The sequence below is a fragment of the Mustela nigripes genome, chromosome 5 (genome assembly GCF_022355385.1).
Source record: "Mustela nigripes isolate SB6536 chromosome 5, MUSNIG.SB6536, whole genome shotgun sequence".
Lineage (NCBI taxonomy): Eukaryota > Metazoa > Chordata > Mammalia > Carnivora > Mustelidae > Mustela > Mustela nigripes.
The window spans coordinates 124,747,094-124,765,111 of record NC_081561.1 but is presented as its reverse complement, the minus strand read 5'-3'; the positions used below and the strand labels follow the sequence as shown (position 1 = coordinate 124,765,111).

The 18,018-nt window shown below is 36.3% G+C and overlaps 1 protein-coding gene across 3 annotated transcripts in view; it reads left to right on the top strand.

Moving 5' to 3' along the window:
* The window catches only part of ATG5 (autophagy related 5), a 124,283-nt gene that overhangs the window by 30,804 nt on the left and 75,461 nt on the right, over positions 1–18,018 (top strand). For all 3 annotated transcript variants that reach the window (XM_059401128.1, XM_059401130.1, XM_059401131.1), the window contains one exon: positions 15,073–15,235. In XM_059401128.1, the coding sequence (XP_059257111.1) occupies positions 15,073–15,235 (163 nt within the window). The remainder of the gene's footprint in view (positions 1–15,072; positions 15,236–18,018) is intronic.

Here is an 18,018-nt window from a genome sequence, read left to right as displayed (position 1 = left end):
TCTTTCTCTGACTTATTTTCCATAGCATTATATTCTCTAGCTCTATCCATGTTGTTGCCAATGGCAAGATTTCATTCTTTTCTATGGCTGAATAATATTCATGTGTATATATATATATATATATACACACACACACACACATGCACACACACATATATATACACACATATATATATAAACATACATATTTGTATATATATAAAATTTGTGTGTGTATATGTATGTATATGTATATACATACGTCTATATAGATACATGTAAAATTTCTTTATCCATTCATCTATAGATGGACACATGGGCTGCATTCATAGTTTGGCTTGAGGTTCTATATTTTTAACAAGTTCACAGGTAATTCAGTGTTACTGATTCAGCAGACCACTTTTTGAATAACAAGTGTTTGGAGAACAGTGCAGATTTAGAAGTTAATATTGTGTAAAGAACCAAAAATTTGTAAGGATGATTCAGAAAATTAATGTTTTTAGAAATTTTTATATTATCTTTGGAATTCTGAGAGAGAAACATTACATAATTGTAATGTGTTTACTGCTTTAAAACGTAGATTTAGATACTTATTTTGCTTTCTTCCTCCATTTATCAAAACGAGTGAAAATAGTAACTTCTTCAGACTTTTCTAATTAGCTTCAAGAATATTTATGATCCCTAAACTTCATTAGCTTATTGAGAAAATTATCTTATTTCTCGTTCTTCACTTTTTTATTTTAAAAATTTTAAATCTGTATTTGAAAAGTTGAACATCCACATACTTCTTACCTTGATTTGCCAGTTACCAATATTTTGCTACTTTGGCTTTCTCCTTCTCTATTTTTTTCCTCTAATATTTATATTATTCCTATGGGTATGCTGCTTGCAAAGCTGAATTAAAATTAAAAAGTTGCTGTGGAATTTTTAAAAAGAGAGATTCGTTATATGATTCAGCATAAGGTGAACATAGTGGGTTCTTTAAAATTCCAGATTCTGTTGCATATCCTAAATAAAGTTTAATGAGTAAACAAAATCAGCAATACCTTGGTGTTTTTTTTCTTTCTTTCTGGTAACGTGCTAAATTGGTGTATTTTGGTTTTGGTAAGAGCATAGATTTTAATTTTAAATTTTGGATAGTGATTATTATTGGTAAGAGCTCGCATTTGCTAGGTAAAAGAGGGTCAGCATTAAGGTAAGTGCTTCTGTGTAAAATGCTGCTGAATGATTGTGACTAGACAAAATTAGGTTTTTGGACCAAGATATTCTGTCTTTCCTACAGTGGTTGGAAGGCACTACCACTGGTTTTGACTGTTCTTTAAATATATTTGTGTGACTGCCCACAGCCCTTTTCTGATGGTTTCGTTCTTTCTTGCTAGGCCAAGAGCCACTGTGTCTCCCTGAGGTAATTTACTGTATTTCTGCTTTTCCACTGCGTGTTGATGACATAGGTCTGAGGTAGCTTTCCTTGTTCTTGAGTGTACTTCATGGTCATTCCCATGCTTCTGCTTCATGTACTTGCCAGCTCTGAATATTAGTAGTTGTTTTGTAGTATCTATCAGTAGTGTAGTACATTAGTTATCTGTTTCTGTGTAACAGATCACCACAAATGTAGCAGCTTAAAATAACACAAATTTATTACTTCACCATTTCTGTGGAACTTCTGCTTAGGACCCCACTGTAATCATGGTGTTGGCTCAGCTACATTCTTGCCTGGAGACTGAGAAACTTCTTCTAAGCTCACTCATGTTGCTGGCAGAATTCATTGCCATGTGATTATAGGACTGAGGGCCCTTTCTTTTGACTGTCAGCTGGAGGCTGCACTCAGCACCTAAAGGCTGCTTAAAGTTCCTTGCCATGTGGACTTTCCCAGTAAGGCAGCTTACTTCTTTCAGCCAACAAAAGGTCTCTAGAGCTAGTCTTTTAGCAAGATTGGAGTTTTATGTAAGTGTCACTTAAAATCACAGGAGTTAGATCCAGTAACCTTCACTATATTCTTTTGGTTAAGTGCAAATTAAGGCCCTGCCTATAGCCCGTGGGAAGGGATTACAGAAAGGTGTGAAGGAGGTAGAGAGGATGTAGGATCAGGTATACTTAAAATTTTATGAAATATGGTTTGTTTAGTCACTATTTTATTCATCAAATATTTATTGAGGTTAACATCTACTTTTCAGCCATGACAGAGTAATTGGATTGGATTTTTCCTCCAGCCATAAACAGCTATAAAACTGGACAAAATAAATGAAGTAGAGCTCTTTTCAGGCACTGGACATTAGAGAGAAAGAGAACAAACAAGGTGAGCACCACATTTAGCCCATCTCTGTTTCAGGGCAGTTTCCTGACTGTGTCGTGGGGAGTGGAACTCAAGCAGAGCAGGGAAGTCCTGCTGAGTTAAGGATGCAAAGATTGGAGTTCTGGGCTACTGAAGCAGCTGGAATTTGCTGAGCAGGGTTTCAGAAAAGTATAAGTGTGAGTTTCCCAAAAGTCCTTTTCTGACAGTTGTGGTGCATACTCATAGGCAATACTCCTCAAGGTCAGATAAGAGAATGCATGTTAGAGTGGGACAAGCCCCATTACACCTGGAGATGTTGGATTCTAGTCCACCCAGGGTGGAGAGAGACCTAGTTAACGTACTAAACATTTATCTGAGACCAGAAAGACCTGCTGTAGGAGTAACTATTATATCTCAGAGCAGGATTAACAAATTATGGTCTGTGTTATATCTGGCCTACTGATTGTTTTTGTTTGGCTTATGATCTAAGGATGGTTTTTTTATATTTTAGTGGCAGAAAAAGAATTTTATTTCACTTTTTTTTTTTTAAGATTTTGCTTATTTATTAGAGAGAGAGAGAGAATGTGAGAGAGAGAGAGTGAGCAGCAGTAGGGGGTAGGGAGGGCAGAGGCAGAGGGAGAAACTGGCTCCCTGCTTAGCAAGGAGCCCAATGTGGGGCTTGATCCCAGGACCCTGGGAACATGACCCAGGGTGATGTCAGATGCTTAACTGACTGAGCCACCCAGGTGTCCCTAGAAAAGAGTTTTAAAAACGAATAGTATTTTGTGAAACTTGAAAATTATGTGGAATATAAATTCTAGTGACTATAAATAAATTTGTTTAAAAATGCAGCCATCCAGAGGCACCTGGATGGCTCAGTCAGTTAAACGTTTGCCTTTAGCTCAGGTCATAATCCTGAGGTCCTGGGTTTGAGACCTGTATCAGGCTCCCTGCTCAGCAGGGTGTTTGCTTCTCCCACTCCCTCTGCAGCTCCACCTCTGCTTATGCTCTCTCTCACTCTTGCTCACTCTCTCTCCAATAAATAAATAAAATCTTTAAAAAATATATAAAATGAAACCACCCATGCTAATTCATTTACCTACTACTTTGGGGCCACAAGGACAAAGTCACATTTGCTATAGACACTACATGGCCCACGAATCTAATGCATTTACTCTCTAGCCTTTTACAGAAAAAGTTGGCCAACTCCTATTTAAGAGTAAGGATTGCTCTGGATCTTCTCTAATAAAGCCTAAAATTAGCTCTTTTGGGGATCAGGGAGAGGCACTAGGCAGAACAAAACTCATCAAGAAAGACAGTATAATCAAGAATCCTCACACTGTACTTACAATGTCCAGCATGCAACCAGTATTTACTGTACATGCAAATAATCAATAAAACTTGAAACATATCAAAAGGAGGAAAATGCTGTTAATAGAAACTGACCCTGAGAAAACTCACATTTGGAATTAGGAAGAATGAATTAAACCAACTATTAAGTCAGTGACTTAAAATAATATTACGATATTGTAGAACTAAGAAGAAAAATATATGAAATGAAAAATTCTCTGGATAGGCTTAATGTGAATTAGAGATGGCACAAGAAAGATTCTGTGAACTTGAAGTCAGATCCATAGAAATTATGCAGTATTAAGAATTGAGAGAAGAAAACTGGTGCTGGTGGGGGAGGGAGACAATCCTGATGGCCTCTAGGATAATGTCAAGCAGTCTTACATACATGTACGTAAAGGCCTAGAAGGAGAGGAAAGAGGGAGTGATTCAGGAAAATGTTTTTGTGATTCAGGAAAATGTTTTTAAGAAATAATGATTAGACTCCCATTTTTTGGTTTCAAAGCTATAGTAACCCAGACTCCATGATATTGGCATAAGGACAAACATAAATCAATGGAGTTGAAGTGAAAGTCAAAATAAAAACACATACATATGTGGACAGTTAATTTTTTTGTATGGGTGCCGAGACAGTGCAGTGAAGGAAAGAGTGGTTTTTTGACAGATTGTGCTATGACAACTGGATACCCACATGTAAGAGAATGAAACTGACTGCTATTAAAAAATAAGTAGAAGTGGATCAGATATCTAAATGTAAGAACTAAAATTATAAAACTCTTAGAAAAAATAAATTTTGATTAGGCAGTAATTTCTTAGGTATAACACTTAAAGCACAAACAACCAAAGGAAAAGAAAAACAGGTAAATTGGACTTGATCAAAATGAAATACTTTCATGCTTCAAAGGAAGTGAAAAGACAACCCATAAGAGAAAATATTTGCAAAGTCATATGTCTAAGAAGGGTCCAGTGTCCAGAGTATATAAAGAACTCCTAGAATTCAATAAGGAAAAGGTAAATAACCCAATTAAAAATGGGCAAAGTATTTGAGTAGACATTTCTCCAAAGTAGATAAAAAATGGCCAGAAGCATATGCAGTGATGCTTAGAATACTTGTTAAAAAAAAGGCAAAGAAAGATACCATTGAGTTACCTCTTCAACTTGCTAAGATAGCTATAATCAAAAAGTTGGATGATAACAGGTGTTAAAGTGTGGATTAATTGGTACTCTCTTGTGTTACATAGTAATGTAAAATGATACGCTGCTTTGGAGAGTAGTCTGGCATTTCCTCAAATCATTAAGCATAGACTTGCCATATGAGCCACCAATTCCAGTCATAGTTACATACCCCAGAGGACTGAAAATACATGTCCCCCTAAAAACTTGTACTGGTATGTTCATAGCAACATTAGTCATAATAGCCAAAAAGTGGAAGCAACCCCAGGGTTCATCAGCAGATGAGTGGGTAAACAAAATGTATATCCATATAATAGAATATAGTTGGCCTTTGAACAGCATGATTTGAACTGTGTGGGTCCACTCATGTCCAAATTTTTTTTGATAAATATAGTACTGTAATATTTTCTTTTCCTTAACATTTTCTATTTTGTAGCTTACTCTCTTATAAAATACAGTGTATAAGACATACACCATACAAAACATTTGATTGATTGTTTATGTTACTGGTAAGGCATCCAGTCAACAGATTATTAGTTAAATTTGGGGAGAGTCAAAAGTTATATGCAGATTTTCAAGTGCATGGGGAGAGTTGTGGGTTGGTAGGAAAAAACAGCTTATTGATACCAGGAACAAAAAATGGGACATTACTACTGATCCTACAGCCATTAAAAGGATAGTAGGAAATATAATGAACAACTTTATGCCAGTGAATTTGACAAATGGACATACTCAACAAAAATATAATTTACTGAAATTGACACAATAAATAGAAATGAGTAGCCTCTAAATATATGAAGAAGTTGGATTTGTAATTAAAAATTACAAAGTGAAATTCACAAAGTTTCATTGATGAGTTCTGTCAAATATTTAAGGAACAAATAGTACTAATCTTCACAGACTTTTTTCAGAAAACAGAAGAGGAGGGACTATTTCCCAGTTTGTTTAACAGGCCAGAGTAACTGATACAAGAATGTGTAATGGATATTAAAGGGGAAAAAAATACAGCCCAATATCCCTCATGAGCATAAATACAAACACTCTTAAGAAAACACTAACAAACTGAATCTTCAATAAAGGATAGTACACCACAATCTGGTTGAGATTGTCCCAGGAATGTAAGGGCGATTCAAATATCAATGAATCAGTGAAGTTCAGCACATTTATAGAAAAATAGAAAAAAATCATGCAATCACATAGATCCTTACCAAAAAAGCTTTTGACAAAATTCAGTACCCATTTATCTTCAAAACTCTTAGCAAACTTAGGAATAATAGGGAATCCCCTTGATTTGGCAAAGAGTAAATATGAAAACTCTAGAACTAAAATCATGCTAAACGGTGGCTTACTGAATGTTTCACCGTAAGATCAGGAAAAAGGGAAAGGATGTCTGTTCCTACCACTTCTATGGGTAGCTTTGCTTTACTGCAAAACAAGCATTCCTAAAAAACAAGCTGCTGTTAAAAATCACAGGACTTATGGGGAAAATGCATTAAGGGCACAAAACCAAAAACTATTAGTGACAAAAAAGACAGGAACCTAATAAAAGCTAATAAAAATAAAATAAAAAATAAAACCTAAAAACATGTAAAAGTTTTACATGAGTTAAATGGTTAAATACATAAATACTACCACAAGTTTGGCACTTTATATAGAAAAAGACTAAGTTTGTAGAGATGAGGATCAGAAGGGATGACAGCTTGCCAGTGAAGTGGTGGAAGAAAAGTTACCAAATCAGACAAAATTGTAGCTTTGAATGTGGATGAGTATAGTTTGTAACATAAATTGAGGTAACGGGTCTATTGCTGAGGTTACGTTTTGTATATTTTGTGGCTCAGGTTAGCTGGGTGCAATTTTTGCGTTCATTTAGTATTGTTTATGGACAGTATTTACAGAAGTAAATACAAAATTTGCTGAAATTGTTCCCTAATAGATGATTTGCTTTGGAACAAATCCAAAAAACTTGAATAGTTTAAATATATACATAAATGTGTGTGTGTGTATATATATACACACACACTATTTATAAATATACATGCATATAATATGTGTATCTTTATATAGGAGCAATTAGCATGTGAAAAGATGTTCAGTACCTTTATTCATCAGGGAGGTGTATGTTTAAATCACAGTGAGTGCTCAGGACACCTGGTGGCTCAGCTGGTTAAGCTTCCGACTTGGTTTTGGCTCTGTTCATGATCTCAGGGCCATAAGACTGAGCCCCATGTCAAGCTCTCTGCTCAGCAGGGAATGTGCTTCTCTGTCTCCCTCTACCTGCCGTGTCTCCTGCTCGTGCGTACTCTTTCTCGGTGTCAAATAAATAAATAAAATCTTAAAAAAAAACAACAAAGAAAAATGATAACATGTTCACAAAAGACTTGTGTACTTGGATACAATCTTTTTTTTTTTTTTTTAAGCATTTTATATATTTGTTAGCACAAGCCGGGGGAGCAACAGGCAGAGGGGGAAGCAAGCTCCCCATTGAGTAAGGAGCCCAGTGTGGGACTTGATCCTAGTACCTTGGGATCAGGACCTGAGCTGAAGGCAGACACCTGACTGACTGAGCCACCCATGCATCCTTCTGGATACAATTGTAATGTGTATTAACAGGTTTTTGGGTGAACAGAGTGGTTTATCAATCCAATGATGTAGTACTTAGCAGCAGAAGGCAACTATTTATACATAGAGTAACATAGATGAATTTCAAAAACATTATGCTAATAAGTAAAAAAATGCTATTAATCTTTTGCTGCAAATCAGATCAGCTAGTTGGGTCATAATGAGGGAACTGATTGCAAAGGGCACCAAAGAACATCTTGGGTGTGATAGTAATATTTTATATCTTGTTTGGGCTGACACTTAGGTAGTATTAGTTTATTTAACTGTACATTTAAAATTTCTACATTTCACTCTGAATTGTATCTCAATGAAGTTCACTTAATTTACAAAGTTTATTGAGAAAGCACAAGTGAGAAAAGTCCTGGTCTCTACTTTCTGGAGCTTAAGAGTAGTATGACCTAAGAACGTAAATATTATAGAATCAACTATATGAACTTTGTAAACTTAACCTACACTTGGGAAGTAAGAAATTTCTTGGAAGAAGTAATGTTGAAACTGAACCTGAAGATTGAGGAGGATATTTTTGGATAGTTGTATAAGTGGTCAAGTGATAGGCAAGGAGTAAGTGTTGTAGGCAAAGGAGATACTTTGTGCAGAGGCACAGAAATGAGAGAGTATGGCTAAAAGAATGTTTGAGCAGATGACAGATAATCAAGATCATTGGGGCCGAGAATGTGTGTGTGAGAGAAAGGAAAGAAAATGGAGCAGGAGATTATGATGAAGAGGTTAGCAGAAGATCTAAGTCATTTAGACCTTGAAGGCTTTGGACGAAGTTTGATTTTATCATGAAAGAGCAGAGCAGCTGAGTGAGAAGATCTGATTTGCATTTTAGGAAGATCCCTGTGACTCCAAATGTGAAAGTGGAATTAAAGGGGTTAAGATTTGGGGCCTGGACCCAGTTGTGAAGTTTTTCAGAAATGTCAGATAGTTGTTAGTTTATACTAGGAAAGCAGTTCTGGGAATGCTGAAAGTGAATGGGTTCAGATCTGTTTAAGATATGGATTCAATAGAACTTGCTTGAATATGGGAAATGAGGGAGGAGGAGTCGGGGGAACTTATTTCTTTACTTTGGAATTTGTTGAAGTCTCCTATGCCTTACGCCATGTCTCATAGATAAATGAGTGTATGGGTCCTAGTCATGGGAAGGATCTTGGCTGGAGACAAGATATTGAGATGTACTAGTCTATAAATGATGAGGAAGTAGGTAAGTTTATGAAGGGGAGTATGTGGAATGAAAAAAAAGCAACGAGGTGCTAGACTAGAAACTTAAAAAATACCAACATTTGGGGCACCTGGGTGACTCAGTCATTTAAGGATCCAACTCTTGGTTTTGGCTTAGATTGTGATCTCAGGGTTGTGAGATGGAGCCTGAAACAGATTTTCTACTGGAGATTTTCTCCCTCTCTCTCTGCTCCTCCTCCCATCAAATAAAATGAATAAGTAAAATCTTAAAAAAAGAAAGAAAGAAAGAAGGAATGGTGCCAGAATAGGCTTTTGGAAATGAGAATGAGAAACTAAGAAAAATAAGTGTGGTGCCACAGACTTTTGGATGACTGCTTCAAGGAGTATATTCAGAGGTGTTAGATGTCTGATGAGGACTTAAAAGAAGGCCTGGGAGGTATCATTGTTGATCATTAGGACAACAGTTGGCAAGAGTGGTGAGGATAGTGAACAGATTGGATGGGTAAGAACTGACTCCCAGCTTGGTCACCTTAAAGGTTGGCTCTGAAGGGGAGAAGAGAGAGGACTATAGCCAGAAGGAAGCTGAGGTTGAAGGACGTTTTTTTTGTTTTTCTTTGGGTGCTTGTTTTATTTTGGAAACAACTAATAAGAATCAGTGATTAGAAAGAAAATGGTTACAGATAATTATGGAAGAAAATGGGAATAATTAACTGAACTGGATTTCAAAGATTCGCAGAATGGGATCTAGCAAACAGGTTGGGAAATAGTACTTAGATTGTACCAGGAGGGAAGCAAATGATTGGCTGAAGGTAAGTTTGTAGATTGGCTCTTGGTAAAATTAGAAGATTTAAGAAAATTGGGGCACCTGGCTAATGTTGGAGTTGTGAGTTTGAGACCCATTTTGAGTGTGGAGATTACTTAAAAATAAAATCTCCAAAAAAAAAAAAAAAGATTTTAGAGAATCAAGAAAATTTAACAAATTTTAGTGTTGATTTTAGCATTAATTCCCATTAACTTTTATAGCATATTCTTCTCTCAACCTGAAAATTATATCTTAGAAAATTATTCGAAAAATCTCCCTTCCTATCCCCGCATGCACACACACCAAAGTGATCTTGGAAAGAAATCTTAAGATTTTAATAAAAGTAAGCCTGTAAACTATGCCTTTGTACTTTCCCTGTAGAATGCTGAGTCTAGTGTTAGAGGTGACTCAGCAATGAAAATAACGTTGCTGTGTATGTTAATTTGCTTACTTTGCCGTAATGAAATGCCACAGACTAGATGGCTTAAAAACAAGAGAAACTTATCTTCTCACAGTTCACGAGGCTGGAAAATCGATCAAGGTCCAGCAGGGTTCAGTTTTCGGTGAGGATTGTCTTCCTGGTGTGCAGATATTTGCCTTCTCTCTCTGTCCTTGTATGTCCTTTCCTCCTTGTGTGTGGAGAGCAAGAGTGAGACCGAAAGCCAGAGGGAGAGAGAGAGAGAGAAAGAGAGATAGAAGGACACTAATCTTGTTAGATCAGGGCCCCACCCATATGAACTCATTTAACCTTAATTGATTCCTTAGAGTTCCATCTCCAGATACAGCCACACTGAGGATTAGGGCTTTTCAACATGAGAATATTAGAGGGACACAAACATTGAGTCCATAACACTATATTAGCAACCTTTGCATTTTTAATGGAGTATTAGATTCTTTATGGATCATATGGAAACTTTTTGTTTTGCTCTCTTGTCTTGAGGTATAGTTGACATACAGCATTATATTTTAAGTTTGTAACACAATTTGATATTTGTATATATTGCAAAAAGATCGCTAGTTAACATCCATCATCATATATAGTTACATTTTTTTGTCATAAGAATTAAGATTTACTCTTAGCAACTTTCAAATATGCAATATTACTACATTAACTGTAGTCCTCAAGCTATACGTTACATCCCCATGACTTATTTATTTCATAACTAGAAGTTTGTACCTTTTAATACCCTTCATCCTTTTTGCCTAACCCACCACCCCCTACCTCTGGCCAACTATCAGTTTATTCTCTATATCTATGAGCTTTATTTTTTCCCCGTTTAGATTCCACATATAAGTGAGGTCATTATGGCATGCATCTTTCTGTTTCCTGCTTCAATCAGATAATGCCTCAGAGTCCATCCATGTTGTCACAAATGTTGAGATCTTGTTCTTTCTAATGGTTGAATAGTATTCCATTCTGTACATACACTACATCTTCTTTATCCATTCATCCATCAGTAGACAGTTAGATTGTCTCCATGTCCTGGCTGTTGTAAATAGTGCTGCAGTGAATATGGGAGTGCATGTATCTTTCTGAGATAGCAGTTTCATTTTCTTTGGATAAATACTTAGAAGTGGAATTGCTGGATTATATGTATTTTATTTTTAAGTGTTTGAGAAGCCTCCATTCTGTTTTCTGTAGTGGCTGCACCAGTTTATATTCCATCAGTACAAACGGTTCCTTTTTCTCTACATCCTCAATGTTTGTTATTTATCTTTTTGGTAATAGCCATTCTGATAGGTGTGAAGTGATATCTCATTGTGGTTTTGATTTGTGTTTCTCTGAGAATCAATGATGTTTAGCATCATGTGCCTATTTGCTGTATGTATGTCTTTGGAAAAAAAGTCTCTGTTCAGATCTTCTACCTGTTTTGTTTTGTTTTTTTTTTAATATTTTATTTGGAAAACAGAGATCATAAGTAGGCAGAGAGGCAGGCAGGGGGTGGGGGAAGCAGGCTCCCTGCTGAGCAGAGAGCCCAATACGGGGCTTGATCCCAGGACCCTGAAACCATGACCTGAGTCAAAGGCAGAGGCTTAACCCACTGAGCCACCCAGGGGCCCCTCTTCTACCTATTTTTTAATTGGAGGTTTGGTTTTTCTTGATGACTTGTATTATATATTTTGGATATTACCCCTTTACTAGATATATGATTCACAAGAATTTTCTCCTCTATGCTAGGTTGCCTTTTCATTTTGTTGATGGTTTTCTTTGCTGTATACAAACCTTTTAGTTTGTTCTTGTCCTACTTGGTTTGTTTTTTTTTTGTTTGTTTGTTTGTTTTTTGCTTTTGTTTCCCTTGCTTTTGGTGCTGAGCTTGCAATATTATCAATAAACTGAAAGTTTTTTTTTCCCCCACTTTTAAGTAGTTCCAGCTTCATTTATCTATAATCAGACTCTCTGGATTAATATTTTAATTGAAGGACACTGGTAATAATATCTAAGTAAATGATACTTTCCAGATTACTTCTGTAAGAGTGAAATTAGATTAGTTTATTAGGCATTCTGACTTGGGAGATTCATGAAGTAAATAAATGTGGGTCAGACTTACACCTTTATTTGCAAGAATTTGTTTGGGCTGAAAAGATACGCACCTAAACACAACTGCTGATGTGTGTAAGAAGATATTAAGAATGTAATGAATCAAGAGTCTGTCTGGAATCTTACTGTGAAGGATTTCCTACTCCCACCCCAACCTAATCATGGAAGGAGGAACATCTCTTAAGTAGGAGCTGAGGGGGCTTTGAGACATCTGTCACTTTATTCATTACCACAATTAATTCAGTTGCGGTGACTGACTACATAGATGTTTCCTCTTTCAGTTATTGATCTCGTATTTCCTTTGAGTTAATTTCATTAAGTAGTTCACTTTTCTCCTAGATAGAGATGTAGAATGTTCTGTTGAAGCATACATATACAAATACATGCACTCTCTTGAGAGACCCCTCATTTGCAGTTGAGACTAATTGTTTGGAATTGTCAGCTATCAATTATGGGTGTCCCCACTGGTTAAGTTTAGAAACCTGCAAAACAGTGGAAATCGGGGAAAGGGGAAACTTCAGTACCTTCTCTGATTGAGAAGGAGTAGCAGCCTGTACTGAAGCAACACTAGAAATTTGTGGGGTTTTCCCTCCTGATTTCTCAAACCACTGTTTTGAGAGACCCTAACTCCTTTTTTTCATAATCAGATTGTATACAGTTTTTAAGAAATTCTAACAGTACATAAGCTTAAATAGGTCATAAATGCAAACTACATGGAAATAATATTTTCTTTGGAATATGAGCTTTCATATTGTTTGCCATTCATACGTAACCAAAATAGACAATTAAATTAGCAGCATAGAGAACTGTAGAATATCCAAAAAAGCTATTCTAAATTAAGAGATCAAGTATAACAAAGTTAAAGTTTTCTTAAACAGAAATAATTGTTATAATGCTAATTCATTTGAATATAATAGAATTTATATGATGTACATTTTATTATTTATCCTGGTCAGGAAGTCAGGACAAATGCCTTCAGTCTAGCCTAAGCAAAGCAAATACAGCTGATTTTAAAGATGATTAGGGCAGGGGACCCTCTCTCTGCCATCCATATCCTCTCCCATTGTTTAATTTTGCCTTTCTCTCTCTCATACTCATCTTTTGCCTTTTCATTTTTACAGACTTTTATATTTTCTCATATTCTTTTTTTTTTTTTTTAAGATTTTATTTATTTATTTGACAGAGAGAGAAATCATAAGCAGGCAGAGAGGCAGGCAGAGAGAGAGAGAGGGAGAAACAGGCTCCCCGCTGAGCAGAGAGCCCGATGCGGGACTCGATCCCAGGACCCTGGGATCATGACCTGAGCCAAAGGCAGCGGCCTAACCCACTGAGCCACCCAGGCGCCCCATATTTTCTCATATTCTTTACCCTTTTGTGTCTGTGTCTGAAAACATCTACCTTCATTCTTTATGGATTTTTAGTTCAAGAGCACCGTGAATCTAGAATCCCTTTGTACCTAGAGAGACAATTTGTCTCAGCTGTTCCCCTCTCCTCCAGGCAGTTGTGACCAGTGGGTAAATAGTGGCTTCCCTTTTTACTCAGCAGATCTATGAGATGAGACTCTATTAAACAGAAGGAGGGATGACTGATTCCATTTGCATCTCAAAAATAAACTTTAGAAATAGCAATAGGTAGTCAAGTGCCTTTTCTTTTGGTAGAAGGGCAAGTACTTAAAGTTTCCTAGTCATTCTGGCTCTTTCCATTACTTGGATAATTTAATGTTTTCTGTTAATAGTGTCCAAATAGGTTATAACTAAATGCCTTTTTTCTGCCATATTATTTGTCTCAGTTTTTATCAAAGGACTTACAGAACCGTGACTTTTTGGTAAAATAATGTTCAAATATAATTATCTTAAGTATTTAGGTCTTTTGGAGGAAGTGGTATTGCATAGTACTTAAAAACTGGGACTCCTGAGTCAGAATAATCCTAGCTTGACCACATATGACTCTGTCCGCTCTCTGAGCTTTTTAATTAACTAGTTAATTAATTTTTTTTTAATCTATGAAATAGCAATAATAGTACTTTTTACCTCAAGGATCATTACGAAGATGAAATTATATAGTCCATATAAAAAGCATTAGTGCAATGTCCATCACACAGTAAGTGTTCAGTTAGTGTTGGCTCTTATTACTCATCTTTCTTTTTTCAGTGAAAAGAGCATTAGTCCTCTCATTTACACCACTTATCTGTCCAGTGATCATTGCTTCAACTGCCTAAAAGATTCAGTGTAGGTATAGGGTATAAATTTAGCTATTTGTGTGTGTGTTTTTTTTTAAAGATTTTTATTTATTTGACAGACAGATCACAAGTAGGCAGAGAGAGAGAGAGAGAGGAGGAGGAGGCAGGCCCCCTGCTGAGCAGAGAGCCCGATGTGAGGCTTGATCCCCCGGACCCTGGGATCATGACCTGAGCCGAAGGCAGAGGCTTTAAATACTGAGCTTTAAATACTTTAGCTATTTGATCTTAAAAGCTACGTTTTAAAGCTTAATCAGGGTCAAATTGACCTACAGCAAACTATACATGTTAAAATGTACACTTTGATAATTTTATACTACAATTTATGTGTTCATTTACCTATTGACATTTAGGATGTTTCCTGGTTTTTGGCTGTTATAAATAAAGCCACTGTGAATATTCACTCACAAGTCTTTGTGTGGACAGAGGATTTTGTTCTCTTAGGTAATTACCTAGTTGTAGAATGACTGGTTCTGATGATAGGTATATGTTTACCTTTTTTAAAAGACTACTAAACTGTTTCCAAAGTGGTTGTCCTGTTTTCTATCCTCACTAGCAGTGTATGTACGTTCCCTTCCACATTCTTGTCAGTATTAAATGGCTGATCACAAATCTATTTTTTAAATTATTACTCTTTAATATCCTTCTTTTATGTTGTTTTTTTTCTTTTATGTTGTTTTAGACTATATATCGTTACATAAGAAAGGTTATTTGGAAAAAGCACAAAATATGCCAGGTAGCTAGGGATTTTTAACTTAAAATTTCAAAAGTATTTGTAATTATACTTTAATCTCTTTTCTGGGAAGTTAACAGATGGTTTGCTAAAAATACTGGCTAATTGGGGGAGATACACTTCCTTAAAAAGCTAATTTTCTAATAAGTGTTACCTTTTTTATGTATGTGCTTTTTTCCTTTGGTAGAGTTTTCCAGAAAAGGACCTTCTGCACTGTCCATCTAAGGATGCAATTGAAGCTCATTTTATGTCTTGTGTGAAGGAAGCTGATGCATTAAAGCATAAAAGTCAAGTAATCAATGAAATGCAGAAGAAAGATCATAAACAGCTATGGATGGGATTACAAAATGGTAAATATTGCAGTTTAATTTCTGACTACCACTTTATAAAGTATGAAATAACTATAATCCTGTGAGTAATTTGTACATCTTAGAATTAGTGGTACAAGTTTAAATTCCAGCCTCTACACACAAAATTTTGCAAAGAAGCTACCTTGTAGTATTCCCTTACATTGTACTATATCCTTCTCTTTATGGATTTTCTAGCATTAGAGTTGCTTTGCCCATAACATCAGATGGTATAAACTTCCTGCATTTAGCTTCTGGAGAAAGTGCCCTTATTGCTAGCCATGATCTTTCTAGAATTACAACTGAGTACCTTGTGTGCATGCTAGAGTACCTCCCCTGAGGTAGAGCACAGACTCCAACACCTGCTTTCTCAGAGTACTAAGACTTGCTTTGTACTTGGATTCTGTCTCTCCTGGCTGGGATTTAGAAAATACATTCAAGGGGAAAGCTGAGAGGAATCTGCAGCTCCCCTCTATATTTTTCATCTTTTAGATCCTAGCTCCTTAATCTTGCCTGCATTGATTGTCTTCGAATGCCTTCAACACATTTGTCTTATTTACAGGTAGCCATTGTTTTTTTTGTTTTTTTTTTTTTTAAAGATTTTATTTAATTATTTGACAGAGAGAGATCACAAGCAGGCAGAGAGGCAGGCAGAGAGAGATGAAGGGAAGCAGGCCCCCTGCTGAGCAGAGAGCCCCATGCGGGACTTGATCCCAGGACCCCGGGATCATGACCTGAGCCGAAGGCAGTGGCTTAACCCACTGAGCCACCCAGGCGCCCCCAGGTAGCCATTGTTTTGCATGGGTCCAGTATGCATGAATTTCAGTTAACATGCTGTAGTTAAATAATACCAGGTCCTTAACAGAATGGTTCAAATTTCACTTGGTACTGTGTATTAACTGAAATTACATGAAGTATAAGCTATATTGCTAACTCTTTAGTCCATGAGTCATTTAACAACAGATATGCATCATGATCAAAGACCAGTCACATCACTTCTTTCAGTGTCTGTCAGTGAATCATCATTAGTCATCTGTTATTTATTTTACCCACAGACAGCAAAGCATGTAGTTGGGTTGCCTCCTTGTCTCCAGATAAGCCCATATAACATTTTATAAAATTGCATAATTGAGAGAGGTAATTGGCCAAGAAAGATGAAAGTATGGCAGAGAAACAAAAAGTGATAATGCTGATAGCAGCATTTTACTAAAATAGTGGAATTATAGAGGAAACTACTGACTGGGGGAATGTTGACACTACCACTACCGCCTTTTGAAAGACTAGTTATGCAGCCACAGGAAATTAGTGAAGGTGAACTCTCCACATAAATGAGGTAGAGGTTGTGACAAAAAGGGTGAATTTATCCCAGAGAAAGTGATGCTGGCAAAAAACTTAGCATTAAAGGATCTCTCAGAGATATTTCATGACATTGGAAATGCAAACGGTAACATGTTTGGAAATTGATACAGACTTAGAAAGGAATATGACAGCTTGGCAAGGTTTAGGAAAGATGCTTCCTTGTAGGGTTTGTGTCAAGAAAGCAAGCGCACTATTCAAACTGTGCTTCAAGTTTTTACAGAGCAGTAAATAAAGGGCTTGAATTCTCAGCATTTCTAATGTTTTAGATTACAGTGTACTAAACACATTAGTTTTATACATTTATAACTGAGTTTTTAATGTTTGCACAATTCTTAAAGATCACACATTTGATTATTAAGGTCACTTTATGTGGTTTCATGGTCACTTTTCCAGGCCTGCACTGTTGTGTAAAGCAACAACTGCCTATGTTTTATCCATCTTTTGTAGTTATTTTTGGATAGGGAATTAGTTCAATATAAGGTAAACTTTCATGGCAATAACTAGGAATAAAATAGAAGACCCACCTTCCCCCCCAACCCCTCCCAGAAAAAAACCGTAATTTAAAAAAAACGTGAACCATTTTTATCTTTTGGACTATATTGTCACCATGTCACAGAGGTGTTTGTAATTATTTAGTATTAAAGTTTCGATATGCAAAACGGCATTATCTGAGACTTCAGTAATTCAAAGGTACATATTTTATGACACTCTGTACTCTACATTAAATGTTCTCATTTCTTTTAAATCTCTTAGATTTGAGTTTCATGGAGTTGGTCTTTAGATTTGTGTTTCATGGAGTTAGTTTTATATTTGTGTGTCTAGTATTTCTAAATTAGATTAGATTAGATTCTAAATAAGATTACAAACCCTGCAAAGACAGGCCTTTGCCTCTTTTATCTTACTGAATATACAAATTCCTATTAAAAGAGCTTACAGCCCTTTAAGAAAGTGTACTTTTTTCTTTTTCTTGCTGGCTATTTGAAGATGAACTGAAATTTTAGGAGACTTGTGAATAAGATAACCTAAAAGGAAGAAGGCCAAATCTTGTCAAGAAAGCAGGGATATGAGAATAATTTGGCTTCAGAATTGAAGTGAATAATTTTAATTGGTATTTAAATAGGTGTTCTTGAAATCTGTAGTGAGTGTGGTGAGTCTGCTATAGAGAGCTTTGGGATTCAGCAGAGGATTCTAAAAATGCTTGAAATATTTCACTTGGGGCATTGGAGGCTTGGGCATGGTGGGTGGTGGTTAAGAATGTTTAGGGACACCTGGGTGGCACAGTCAGTTAAACATTTGACTTGGTTTCAGCTCAGGTCATGATCTCAGGTTCATTAGATCAAGGCCTGCATCAGCTCCGCTCTCAGTGCAGATCTCCTTGAGATTCTGTCTCCCTCTGCCCTCTTTCATGCTCTCTCTCTCTCAAATAA